At 42.4% G+C, this 14,522-nt stretch overlaps 1 protein-coding gene across 6 annotated transcripts in view; it reads left to right on the forward strand.

The window, feature by feature from the left end:
- LOC123757174 (BTB/POZ domain-containing protein 7) overlaps nt 1-14,522 on the forward strand; it is a 46,801-nt gene that overhangs the window by 21,006 nt on the left and 11,273 nt on the right. For 3 of the 6 annotated variants that reach the window (XM_045740625.2, XM_069323654.1, XM_045740626.2), the window contains exons 2-6: nt 2,715-2,795; nt 7,063-7,122; nt 10,269-10,458; nt 11,672-11,824; nt 13,261-13,962. In XM_045740625.2, the coding sequence (XP_045596581.1) occupies nt 2,725-2,795; nt 7,063-7,122; nt 10,269-10,458; nt 11,672-11,824; nt 13,261-13,962 (1,176 nt within the window). In that variant the 5' untranslated portion in view covers nt 2,715-2,724. The remainder of the gene's footprint in view (nt 1-2,714; nt 2,796-7,062; nt 7,123-10,268; nt 10,459-11,671; nt 11,825-13,260; nt 13,963-14,522) is intronic. The other 3 variants (XM_045740628.2, XM_045740627.2, XM_045740629.2) reach the window with 3 other exon arrangements.

A 14,522-nucleotide genomic window follows, 5' to 3' on the forward strand; every position in this document is an offset into this window, starting at 1 on the left:
TAGCCCCCCCTGGGAGTGCCAGGCGGGCACTAGCCCCCCCTGGGAGTGCCAGGCAGGCACTAGCCCCCCTGGGAGTGCCAGGCGGGCACTAGCCCCCCTGGGGAGTGCCAGGCGGGCACTAGCGCCCCTGGGGAGTGCCATTAGCCCCTGGGGAGTGTCAGGCATATCACTAGCCCCCTGGGAGTGCCAGTTATTCACTGCCCATCTGCAAGTACCAGGTATATACTAGCCTACAGGAGTGCCTTGATGATCAGTATGACTTCTGCATATTCCTCCATAATTGTCTTACAGTTAGTGTCTGATAAATACTTCGACCCAGACATTCCTTGTGCTAGGCGTAGGTCATGCCTTGTACCAGGCGTACACTTGCCTCCAGGAATGTCTTGTACCAGGTGTATTACTCAGGTTGTATAAACTTGAGGGTGTATTTGTCTTTCCCTGGTTGTATGCCACTATGCTTGTACTCACTTACATGTGCTTGCAGACTGGGCTTCAATTCCTGATTCACATCTTTCGGTTGCAGGCCGTCTATCAAATTGACTCTCGACCTTGCTTGGCATACCTACTCTTAGAAAAAGTGTACTGTATATATAGTATGGAGTTAGCCCTTATTATCTACTCTTTTTGTTCATTCCACTTGCCCAATACTTTTGCACTGTAAAGGTGTTTTCTTACATCTCCATATTATGGCTCATATAAATTTCTAGTTTCCACCCATGCTCTCTTTCCTCCTACCCTTGTTCACTTCAACATTTAGTTTTGTCGGCTTTGTCAAGTCTTGTATATATATCTTACCTTGGAGTTACCTTGGAGTTTTTCCGGGGCTTAGCGTCCCCGCGACCTGGGCCTCCTCGTTGCTGGACTAGTCAACTAGGCTGTTTGACTCAGCTGTTCGCAGCCTGACATGTGAATCCCAGCCTGGTTGATCAGGTATCCTTTGGAGGTGCTTATCCAGTTCTCTCTTGAACACTGTGAGTGGTCAGCCAGTTATGCCCCTTATGTGTAGTGGAAGCGTGTTGAACAGTCTCGGACCTCTGATGTTGATAGAGTTCTCTCTCAGAGTACCTGTTGCACCTCTGCTTTTCAATGGGGGTATTCTGCACATCCTGCCATGCGTCCTGGTCTCTTGTGCTCTTATTTCTGTGTGCAGGTTTGGGACCAGCCCCTCTAATATTTTCCATGTATAGATTATTATGTATCTCTCCTGCCTGCGCTCAAGAGAATACAGATTTAGGCTCTTTAGTTGGCTCCAGTAATAGTATATGTTATGATTACATCAACTCACCCTTCTTTTTGATAGAGTGGTGAGGTGTAGTTTCATCAGCTTTTCCTCATTGTTCAGTCCCTACGTCTTGAGTTTAAGGCCCAGTCCTCTTTGTTACTAAGCGTTGGACTTTGTCTAACTTTGCTTTATACTTTTTAGGAAGTTTCCTTGCGTCACTATGATTGTCTCTCTCGCCGTGGATGTCACCATATATTTTCCTGGCACCTTTTGTGCCAGCAAGATTGGGCCCTTCAGCCAACAGTCACCTGATTCATTGACTTCCTAACTAAATTACTCCCATCATATCTGCTTTTAAAATTGTGGATGGAGTTTCCTACTACTATCTGCTTGTCTTGTCAATTCAATTTTCCTACTATGTTTATCATATCTCCTCTGTCTCTCCTCTTTCCTCGGACTGTTTGGGCCAGCTTTTTTAATGTTTCTAAGTACAGTACACCCATCCCATTTAACTCTGGGACGTGCCTCTTTGCAAATCTCTGCACCTTTTCAAGTTTCCTTGTGCGTTTTGTGTGTGTACTCGCCCAGTTATGCTTGCGGGGGTTGAGCTTTAGCTTTTTGGTCCAGTGTATGTACAAATGTGTATGAGTGTTTATTTGTTTACCATGGGGTTTATGAGTCACCATGGTTGTGTCATTGTGGTTGTGAAAGGTACCGTGGTTGTGTGTGTCGCTGTATAGTTGATAGTCGCCCAGATATTGTTACCAAGATTGTCACCCAGTGTTGTGGAACGTAGTGTATGCCATCGGCTAAGACCATTAATTTGATTAATATGCCGAGTGGTTTGCATTTTAGCATTAAGGGCAGGTGTACTGATTTGTTATTATTTACTTTGTAGTATTGTAATTATTTTTGTAAGTGCTGATATTTTGTTACTTTACTTGTTTGGAAGATTTAGGCCTAATCAAAAGGGAAGTTTTAATCATTTTATCTTGTTAGGCTTTCTCTACCACCCAGCTCCCAACATTCTCTCCACATCCCCCTCTCTTCCCTCTTCCTATCCTCTTTCCACCTTTCCTATTTCTTCTTCCTACCCTCTCCCTCTCTCCCTCCCTCCCTCCCCTAGCAGCTTTACCTTCCTTAGTCATCTTCTCATCATTCCCTTCCTCTCCTCTTCCCTTATCCTCCTCCTTAACTCTATGCTCCTCCCTGTCACCTATCTTTGATTCCCTCCCAACCCCTTTCTTCCTCACTCCTCTCCCCTACTTCTCTCTCTACAACCTATGAACTCTCTCGTTTCCTCTCTCTCCTTTCCATCTCTCTCTCTCCTTACCTATCCTCTCCTCAGTTACCTTTCTCCTTCTTCTCTCTCTCTCCACACAGTTTTCTATAACAAGTGTGGGTGCTGAGCATATAAGGCTCACCAGCACTGGGGGCATTAAGTGAAAGATTGGGGTTGGGCAGTGGCTAAACGTCTTTCCTCGTTTATCAGGTGACTGTGCATGAAGAGGATGGGGGTCAACGCATCATGTCAGGCTGATGCGGGGGTCAGTCCTCAGGCCATCTTCAGCGCGTAAGTCCTGTTTGCGGTGTTCGTTTCAACTCGTATTCAGTTCCTTCATTTATGTTTGCTCAATGCATATTGGTGGTGCATATGTTTTAATAGATACTGTACAGTATTCTAAGGCATTTTCAACTAGTAAATCATGGTAGGCCTAGCCTTTTATACATTTTTATTGATCAGGATTTGAAAGTTTAGTAAGAAAGTATCATTAAGCTGGTGTAAGAATTGGTCCACAGTGGTAGTTGTTTTAGGTTTCACCCATCCTCTGAATTACTTTTGCTTACGGTTTGCCCAATTATCCACCAAGACAGGTAGGTTGGTATGAGTGTTGGTGGTAAGTACTGTACGCGGGGAAGATTTTACAAGGTACTTCAGGAGGGTAAACTTTTGTTATTGTAATATTATAAAGGTATTACTTGGTTAAAGTACTGAAGAAACCAGCAAAGTTTAGCTGGATTGCATTGGTGAGTACCTGGTGCAAGCGTGTGTCGTAGCTCTAGATCACACACTGTTACTGAGTTACGTGTGTTTGTGATGGTCGATGTGTCCAGATTTAGAGTACAGTACTGTATTAAGGTTACGAGTACAATGGCTCGGATCCTGTTTACTGTACTTAATGTTGTTAGTACAGTATACAGTGTTAACCTTTCTTGGTGATACTCTTCAAGGCTATTCTTTGTTTATTTAAAGGTTAATTTATTTGTTTCATACAGATTGGAAATTGTGTTATCTGTACATAATCTTTATAAAGTAAACTACTATATTCTATATTTTGATTGAAAATATTATTTTAAGTTCCAAATGCATAAAATTGCTGTGAAGCATGAAATTTTGAATGCTCTTGTGCCATTATGTTTTGTTAGAAAATTAGAGTGAATGCTAATGAATGAATTGTGTTTTGGCATTCTCCTTACAGTCCTGTCTCCTATACCCTGCATCTCTCAGCCCGTTGTGTTAGTGTGATTATTTAATTTAAGTACTACGTGGTTATCTGAAATTCTTATACGGAATATCTTCCTTACACATAAGTCTTCTACTCTCATATCTTAATTTGTTTGAAAATTGCTTTTAGTAGTGACTCTTGTTAGCTTTAGGACTTGTTACTTATTGTTCTAGTTTTGCTTTACTGTATTTCTCAATGCTTTGCTCAGAACCAGGAGAGTTTACCTCTGAATGTTTTGTGAACACTGTACAGCTTTTCACAACTACCAGCAGTATACTGTATTATACTTTCATCTCCGCTCGTGTTAAGACGGTTTGTTCTCTCGGCCAGCTTGCAGCCATAACATCATCCGGTATTTTAAGCTGTGACAGTTTCTGATGCAAGTGAACTCTTACTTCATGAGAGAGTAGCCTTTTTGTTTTCTGTTGGTCTTGAGCAGTTGGTTAAAACATTCTTGCATATATTGTGAAAATCTTGTGTATACTGTATGCTCTTGTATAACTTTCACTTTCAGCATCTTGCCAAAATGATGGGATATAAAGAACTGTTCCTTGCATGAACCAGTAAGGCTTATGCAATTTCTTTTACTCTAATTATAAATTTGTTTATTGCATTATACGCTATTGCATGGTGCTTGTTTTGTCATCCATGTTTTCATCATCTATGTGCATGTTGAATAATTTATCAATGAATCAGAATAATATTTTTGGGCTCTAAGGATGTTCTTTACAAAAACTAGGCTCTTGAGTACTGACGATGGAAAGCTCACTCACTCACCCACTCAACTCACTGTGTGTGTGTGTATGTACTCACCTATTTGTATTTACCTGTTTGTGCTTGCAGGATCGAGCATTGACTCTTGGATCCCGCCTTTCTAGCCATCGGTTGTTTACAGCAATGACTCCTGTCCCATTTCCCTATCATATCTAGTTTTAAAATTATGAATAGAGTTTGCTTCCACAACCTGCTCCTTAAGTGCATTCCATTTTTCCACTACTCGCACGCTAAAAGAATACTTCCTAACATCTCTGTGACTCATCTGAGTTTCCAGTTTCCACCCATGTCCCCTCGTTCTGTTACTATTACGTGTGAACATTTCATCTATTTCCACTTTGTCAATTCCCCTGAGTATTTTATACATTCCTATCATATACCCCCCTCTCCCTTCTTTTTTCTAGTGTCGTAAGGTGCTTTGTTTCCCAATTTCTCTCTCTATGATTTAGGTCCCCCATGACCAGCAGTTTCGCTCTCATTCTATGCGCTATTGTTACTGCCCTTTGCAGTTCATCTATAAATGCCTTGTTGCTGTCATCATATTCCTGCCTGGGCTTTCTACTGTTTGGTGGGGGATTGTAGAGTATAAGATCACAATCTTCTTCCCATCCGCTGTCAGAGTTCCATGTATGAAGCTCGTGCTTTCATTGGTACCCGGATTTTCCAGGTCATCAAACTTCCATTTCTGCGTTATTAGGAGTGCCACTTCCCCTCCCTGTCTCTGTGTCCTTTCTTTTCTTATCACCTGGTACCCCTCTGGAAAGATTGCATCCAAGATCATGCCATTTAATTTAGTTTCCACTTTTGCAACTATGTCTGGGTCTGCCTCACTAACTCTTTCATTTATCTCTTCTGCTTTATTGGATACCCCATCAGCATTGGTATACCAAACCTTGAGACTCTTCTTGGAAACTCTGGTGCCAGAGTTCACCCTTTCTCCGGGGGTCTGGGGGTGTCTGTGGGGCAAATGGGGGCTAGGGGGGTGCTTGAGAGGCGAATGGGGTCTGGGCATCTAGGGGGGTTAGGAAGGGCATAGTGGGTCTGAAAATTAGGGAGGGTCTGAATGGCATAGGGGGGTTGAGAAGTAGAGTGAGGCTGAGAGTCGGATAGAGGTTGAGAGGTTGTGGGGGGAGAAGGTTAGTGCAGGCAGAGGGCTGAGGGGAGAATGGAGCATGGGTGCTAAGAGTGGAAGAGAGGGTGTATTAGTCAGAGGGGGGAAGGGAATCAGGGGTAAGTGGGGGTTTTGGGGTAGAAGAGGGGAAGAGGGAGATGGGGAAAGTGTTAGGGGATCACAAGGTGAGGGGGTTATATGGGAGATGGGGGTGCAGAGGAGGAGTGAGGGGGGAAGAGGGGTGCAGTGGGAGCTGGGATGGAGCAGGTGGAATTGAAGGCATTGGGGTAGAAGGGGCAAGGGAGTTGGAGGGGGATAGTAGAGGAGGAGGGGTGGGTAGGTGGGTTTGGAGAGGGTATGTCTTGGCCCGATATGGTCATTGTAGGGTGCAATGTAGCAGGTCGAGTTGAGTGCAGTTGTGGAAGGGACAGGGGAGTTGTTGGGGGTCGAAGCAGGGGGGGGGGCATATAGGAGTGCAAAGTTGGGGAGGGTGTGACCTGGGAGGTGAGGCTACTGGGAGGGTAGGGTTTCTGTGTCGTGCAGGCCATCTTGCTTTGCGGGCTATTTGTTCATCTTTCATTATATACCTCTCAATAAACACATTGTAATGGGCTTCACTGCCTCTGAATAAATATTTGTTCTTTATTATGTACTCCACTACCTCTTCATTAGAGAATTGAACTAGAACAGGTCTCTTCTTGATACAATTGTAAGGTCCAACCTGGCGGCCGAGTTCCACCTCGTTTCTTGCCATCTCGGCCCTAATACATATCAATATCTTGTGCAATTCATATTTTTCCATCTCTATACTAAGACATGGAAAATGTGTGTGAGAGAGAGAGGTGTGTGTTTGTGTGTGTGTGTGTGTGTGTGTGTGTGTGTGTGTGTGTGTGTGTGTGTGTGTGTGTGTGTGTATGTATGTGTATGTGTGTATGCAAGATTGAAATTGTGAGAGGGCCAGAGAGGAAAAAGACTAAGAAAATGGGTGGAATATAGGAAGGAGCATAACCCTCAAACATGCCACCACTACATACAAGCAAGACACCAATACTCAGCATTGAGGAGAGAGAGGCAGAAAGAAACTTTGAGAAAGGGGGGTATATATGCACACCAATCCTCAGTAGGGATGAGGGGGGGAAAATATGGCGGTGGTGTAGCCTAAGGGTTGAGGGCTAGTTCTGAGAATGCTATGCCTGTCTTCCCTTCTCCCCCCCCCCCTATTTAATGTTTGTTCCCTTTATGTGACCTATGTCTTCTAATGTATGATTTCTGTTTTTGTTGTCTTGTTGAGTGTCTGTAGTATTTCAGAAATCCATTTTTTAATGTGCACACTATTAATATTTTACTGTAGCTAAAGTTGGCTATTTATGATGCTGAATTCTCAATTTTTTTTTTTTCACTTTGATGGTGCCCAAATGTTAATTCTAATTGGTGGACTTTGTTTCTAGTTGGCGGCCTCCGTTTTTGGAAGTTCGGTGTCGAATTGGAGCCGCTGTATTTCCAACTCCGTGAGCCTACATTACCTATTTTTTGTCGCTTTTGCACATATTTTGAATAGTTCAACCCTTAAGTTTATAACAAAAGTAATTTGTAGTTTATACAACAATTTCTTTGTTAGCTTATTGATATTTAAAAAAAACTGTAGTTATTCTGAGAGAGAGCCTTCAATTGCTCACTGGTCTATGTACTTAACTCTTGTACTGTCAAAATTTAACTTGACACACCAGGCCTCTGAGATCCATCCTTCCTATTGTGAGCCAGCACCAGAATTTTGCTCATTCTATGAGACGAGTAGAACAGGGGATAGGAGTACAGATACAAAAACTGGGCAATACTCGGCAAAAAGAAACCCCCTCTTAAGGCAAAGGGAGATCCTTGTACATAATCTTGGATCAGGCAACATATCGGCTGAACGGCATTGAAATAATCTCATATTCTCGTGCTTGTTTTCTTGCTCCTGTTCTTTTTTTTTTTTTTTTTTTTTTAAGTGAGTTTTTGATGAGGTTTTGCCAGTTTTGTGATTGGTCTCTGATCCCCTGTTGCCCATCACCTCATAGAGTGAGCCAAACATGTAGTCCTGGCTCCTGACATTGGGCTGAAGCTTGATGGTGCCAGAGCTAATCTCTCAGAGCTTCTGGGGGGGGGGGGCTTCAGAAAAGACAATTCATTACATTACATTCTGTTGTATACTATTGTATATATACTATTGTATATAACCTCTATATTTTAACCAAATTTTGTGTTGAAGTACCTATTTAATTGTGGTAACTTTCAATTACTTAAGGGTTGGAACTGAGAGAGGAAGAGGGCAGTTGTTTTGGCACTAGAGAACATACAGTATTTTGTATTAGTGTGTTTGTTAGCAAGCAATACAACTTTTGTCAGCATTACATTTTTTGCTCTATAAAGCAGATATCATAGTACCCATAAGAGGGTTGAGAGGCGGGACCAAAGAGCCAGAGCTCAACCCCCGCAAACACAACTAGGCGAGAACTAGGTGGGTGAGTACACGCATGCGTGCACCAATCATACCAAGAACCCCACACCATACAAAGGGCCCATAACATGGGGATGTAAAGAATAAAGACAAACAGTGTGAAGTGCTGCAGCCCACTAAACAGGGCACCAAGTCCAGGAAGCAAAGCCCAAATTGTGGAAGCACAGCCTAGAGTTAACACATTTGATTGACAGGCTAGTGAACCAAGGTCCAGATCATAGAAGTCAGGAGGCACAGTGATCCAAGAACCTGGGCACAAATCCCCAGGACACCAAGGCAAAGAGCCTGGGATACCAAGGTAGAAAGCCTGTGAAGCCAGGGCAGACAGCTTGGAAGACCAGAGCAAAGGGCTTTGGGCCAGGGAACAGTACCCAGGTCAGACATCAGGAGCTGAAACCATCCTGTCAAAGCATAATCCTATTGGTACACAAAACAAGGTTTGCACTTCTCACACACCCAGGGCTTCTCATGGACCTGTAGAATCCTCTGTTCTTGATATTAAAATGATTCTCATGCAAAATTCAGTGATAAAACTGTGTACTTTTTAGTGTAAAATATAATTTAAATAAATGTATATCCATTAGTAAGTTTGTGAATTAAAGCTGCCCTGTTCTTCACTTGTGCTTTAGGTTCTTCATAATGCGTGCATCTGTGCTGAGCTCTACACATGTGCAACCTGAGTATTGGTTTGGAGAGCACCAGTAGTTGTCTTAGAGTACATGCATGTGCCTTTACATGTAGACCTGTGTGAGTTAATATACGAAGGTGAGGGAGTGAGTGAATGAGCAATGGTAGCCCATGGGACAGCCAGAGGGAGTGACTGGCACTCTCATGATTCTTATATTAGTAACATGTGTTTTGTGGAAGAGGCCCCCTCAGTAGCTCCTCCGAGCTAAGCCCTGGTCAAGCCATTCCTTAAGGAAAAACCCACTAGGCCTCTCGGACACTTCCCTACTTTTGGCCAGATCCAGAATCTGGTTCTATGATGCAAGGAGAGCTTCGAGATCAGTGATCTATCTAAAACCGAGAACAATATCATCAGAAAGCATGAGCATAGCCAAACAAGCAACTGATTTAAGGAAATTGTCATCCCTTTGATGGCAAGTAGCGCTAGGAAAGGCTTTGAGTCTTGTGTAAGCGTGTTCTCTGGCTGCATTCTGTGTTGGATTGAATTTTCTCCATTGTCTCTGGCACCAGTATGACCAAGCAGGGATAGTGTGAACAGTTACCTTCTGTGATGATGCAGAATATCAACCTGCCCTGCCTGAGGTAGAATCTAACCAGGATCATTTTAAAATTGCCTAGAGAGTAACTGAATGTGCTACTCGGGAAGTGATTTCATATATACAGTACTCGGTCTGATTTTTGCTGTGCTTGGCAGTGAGCACAGTATATACATTAATGAGCTCAACTATTCTTTATTCTAATGGTTCTGTTTCGTATGGGTTTCTCACTAAGAATGAGCCCAGTTCCTATTATGGTCACTCCATTCTTATTTAAGCCTGGAACCTGCTCTGTAGCTGCTTTCTGTACATACATAACTGTATCTAAGAACTCATTATTGGAGAACGTCTCTCTTGGTCTCAGGACAGTACTTCCTCGTTGTAAGGCAAGAATTGATCCGCAGACATGTAACATAGTTGTCTGCAGGCCTGTGCAGGTCATGACACCTAGTGTAAACTTGTTACATATAAGACGTTCTTCCATGACATGCAAGAAGACTCGCTGTAGAAGTTTATCTAGATCAAACTATAATTTGTATACAAGAATAATACTTATGGGACTGCCAGAGTAATATGCTCAGAAAAGAAGTTTTCACAGAAACGGGAAAAAACAACAAAAAACTGAGGTATGATTATTGCAACTGACATTCCCTTTTGCCTGGCTATTACAAACCATAGTTTGGATGTAACTTTAAAGCATTTACACATTACAAATTATTACAGTGAGTCTATTTATATTGATGTAGTAATTCTATTTTTGTTGTAATACTTTGATACACAAATGTTTGTTGTATTGAGTATTGACATTGCAAATCACTCTCTCTCCAACCAGGACAGTGTTTGTAGTAATTGAATCAAAAAGATATTGTACAGTAGTTGCAAGTATTGTGGTGATCTTCTTTGCATCACATTGTTGAACTTGATCCTCTTTCAGGGAAAAGAAAAAGAAATTGACAAGCCTGGCAACCCTACGCAAAAAGCTGATTCGTCGGCGGCGGTCGTCCAAGTCATGTGACCATGCACGGGTGATCCGAGAGCTGGTGAGTGACTGGACGGTGCGGGAGGTGACAGCACTATACGAGGAATATGAAGCAAGTGCCGCTCTCAAGGATCTCACCGTGCAGGTAAAGAAATATAGTAATGTTGTAAGCAAAGATATTAGTCTATATTTTGTGCTTGTATCTTGGTAAGCGGTAGACTGTAGTGGTAGCAGACCATGATTTCCTTCATGGTCTGCTACACTGTTATTTATATTTTCATTTATGAGCTGTCACAATGTTGGTTTTTAAGTTAAGGTTCTTTTGAATCCTTAGATGGGATCATGACAATCAAGGTTATCTTGAGATGATTTCGGGGCTTAGCGTCCCTGTGGCTCGGCCCTCGACCAGGCCTCCTTTTTTGTTACACATCCCCAAGAAGCAGCCCGTAGCAGCTGTCTAACTCCCAGATGCCTATGTACTGCTAGGTGAACAGGCACATCAGAGTTAAAGAAACTCTGCCTATTAGATTCTGCCTCTGCCGGGGATTGAACCCTGAACCTTAGGACTACAAATCCCGAGCGCTGTCCACTCAGCCGTCAGGTCCCTTAGGTGTACATTCTGCACCAGTCGCACAGGGAGCCTTGCAGATATTCTTGCATGGTTATAATGATGCTAGGGAGGTACTAAAGAACATACGTTCCAGTCTGGGGTAACAACTGGAAGGCACACTCATAACTTAAGGCCTGTACTACTTCCATACTGCATTGTCAACCATCTCTACTTAAGCCTAACTCTCAAGCATCCCGAGCCCAAGTCTGTCAAAATGCCTCAAGAAGTTCCCCCCTCCCCCCCTTTCCCCACCGCATTATCACAGTTGTTTACTACAAAAGCGGTCAACTGCAGAACCTTCTCCAACCACTTGGCTGAAGAGAGTTCCAACTAGAGAGGGTGTCTTGGCAACTAGGCAAAAGGCAGACACATTGGCCTTGAAGAGGAAGAGCAAACAGGGAGCTTAGTCTGAACCTGGAGCTAAAGGCACATTAGAACCCACACCTCAGTCAGGAGCCCGAGAAAGACTTCCAAAGAAGGATCCAGAGGTGCAAATCGATGCCAAAATCCTTGCGAGAGAGGCTGGAAGGATACTTCTGCCATAGCTATTGCTTAATCTACCATCTCTGAAGGACACAGAAGCATAGAAAACAAGGAAGAGATGTCGGCCAGAATTTGGTATTGGTACACTTTTCATTATTTGATGCTTAAGATTTATGCCCTACATAACTCGGTTGCAGTATTTTGAGTACAATTGAAAACCCTATTTGTGTAGAAATGGTTCTGTAATATATTAATATCTTTTCAGGCTGACCTCGCTCGACCACCAGCTCCAACCTACAAACAAGACCTGAGTGACCTTTTCGATTACAAGTACTGTACAGATGTTGACCTGGTGTTCCAGGGAGCCATCTTCCCCGTCCACCGGGCCATTCTCAGCGTCAGATGTCCTTACTTCCAGGTACCACAATTTTTCTCCGCCCAAGTTTGATGCCCATAGGTACGTAGCAAATGGAAGATTCAGGTATAATGGTGCAGAAAGCAGGTTGAAGGCAGTTGGTGATTTATTTTATTATCGACATGTTTCCCAGCAATCACAAGGCAAGGACCAGAAGTCTCTACTTCTGGTCCTGTGGCTGGGAGTCTCTACTCCCAGCCACAGACTAAGATATGCAGGTGAATATCCCTCATTTAGCTGTATATGTGTGAACCAAGTTAGGCTATGAAGCCATACAGTGGGGTTGACCTGTTCCCTTGGATTCCCTATGGTATAGCCTTAATATTTTGTCATAGATAAATCATGTTCTTGTGATTCCATTATCACATGATTACATTCTGAAAATAAGCTTCAATTAAATTTGAAGCAACATTGCCTTCTCAATGAGAATTGTACTCAGGATACTTTAATTGCTAGGCCTGTATCGAAACCTTTCTGCCAACTGTAAATAATGAGTTGTGGGCCTTCAATTAGTGCTGAAAGGTAAGTGGCAATTTACAGGCAAAAATTTGTTGCTGACACGTTGAAACTGTGGGTCAAAAATTTGTTCCATAATCTCCATGCTTTTTGGTTAGCTGATTTTTATAAGAGATTGAACAAATTTGTACTTGTTAGAGGTAAATGTTATTACAATTATTATTAATCAAGGGAATGAAGTAGTGAAAGTCAGTGTATGCCCTACAGAAAATCTAAAGTTGCATATAGTACTGCTCCATATTTGCTTGGAATTGTAAATCATTTCATCAGTATAATTGAACAATCCTATGTAGGTGATATCTTAAATTGGTGTTGTTATGGCTGTGTGGGCTTGCTGGCCATGACCACCAATAGTCTCAATGATCAGCAATTTACATGGAAGCCTTGCTTCAAGCTGAGAGAAAGAAAACAAAAATTAGCTATCTAGGACACGTGTGTGTGTGTGTGTGTGTGTGTGTGTGTGTGTGTGTGTGTGTGTGTGTGTGTGTGTGTGTGTGTGTGTGTGTGTGTGTGTATGTGTGTATGTATGTATGTATGTATGTATGTATGTATGTATGTATGTATGTGTGTATGTGTGTGTGTGTGTGTGTGTGTGTGTGTGTGTGTGTGTGTGTGTGTGTGTGGGGTGGGGGGGGGGGGTTGCAGTGACCTGGTGTGTGTGTGTGGTGCTGTGCCGGTCACACTCACAATTATGTTGTGAAAATTAATGATGTACCATATTTGAACACTGGGCATCTGGGTTTAATTTATTGTATTTTATATAAGGTGATGATACAGTACTTTAGATTTCATTTGAATTTCAAGCTTGGTGCTTTCTTTCCATAATATTTAAAAATAGAGTAAGTTTCATAAATAGCTGAACACTTAATCTTAACATTGTGTATATCCCTCTTGCTAGTGTCTTATATCCATTCATCTTACAGGAGGTGCTGAAAAAGATACCAGGATATGGGGCCCAAATTGGTGTGGATATACGGACTCCTGGTATAGATATTCCAATGTTTAGTGCTTTGTTACGTTACTTATACACCGGTGAATTTAATGCATATGATGGAACTAGCAAAGCTCAAATGGGCCTCAGTAACTTGGACATGTTAATGCAGTTGTGTGAGGAATTTGGGACGCCAAACCCGCTTGAGTGCGATCTTAAGTACCTGTTGGAATCTGGTGATTATGCCGACTGCGTGTTGGTGTTTTCAGCAAGTGGTGATGTAAACCAGTCTGACCAGGGTGGTGAGGCTGGCCCATCAGACTATGGTTTTCACAATCGATTAGAACTTTATTGTCACAAAGCTATACTTAGTGCCCGCTCACCATTCTTCAGAAGCCTAATTCAGCGAAGACAACGATACAGCGAGGACATGTATGAAAGAGGCATCCCTCAGCCGACCAGAATAGTGTTAGATGAAGGCGTGATCCCCAAGAGATATGCGCGAGTGCTCCTTCATGCCGTGTATTTAGATACTTTGGATCTCTCTTGTATTATTCGTGACTCGACCAGCACCAACAGTCTGAGTGAAGCTCAGAGCATTGTGCAGACGGGCCGTACGCATATGACTGTGGTTGAAGAGGCAATGGAAATATACCAAATTGGCCGTTTTTTGGAACTGGACATCTTAACCCAGGTAAGGTAACTTCAATTTAGGGAAATAAGCCAATTAGTTTCATTGTATGCAAAGGTTAGAACTATGGTTTTAAGATGGTATAAAACAGAGGTGAGTACAGTATTTTAATTATAGAATTTTCACGATTACTCATTTCTCTCTGTGCCCTGTGTATTTACCCATGTGTTGCTTTGTTTATTTAAGTTAAACAAGAAAATACTGTAGTTCACCAAATATGCTGTGGACAAGGATTTACAAAAAAAAAAGATGTGGTAAGGTTATTGTACCTAAAACTTTGTTGAAAAAAGTTGTTGGACAGATGGAAACTTCAAATATTTCATGGATTTAGTGGAAAAAATTATGACACTGTAAGCACAAATAGTTTGAAAGAATGGTGACTTTTTTTTCTTGCATAGAGACTTTGGTGTTGCATTAATGATCTCATATGACGAGAGGAAGGGATGTTTATAACACTGATCTGTGCCTTATGTAGATGTGAGGCTGCCGGGGTTATGGCATGTTCAGTGTTATAGTCTTTATTTCCATGGAACAACATGTAAATGGAATGGAGTGCAAGAGAT

This window comes from Procambarus clarkii, chromosome 13, assembly GCF_040958095.1.
Source record: "Procambarus clarkii isolate CNS0578487 chromosome 13, FALCON_Pclarkii_2.0, whole genome shotgun sequence".
Lineage (NCBI taxonomy): Eukaryota > Metazoa > Arthropoda > Malacostraca > Decapoda > Cambaridae > Procambarus > Procambarus clarkii.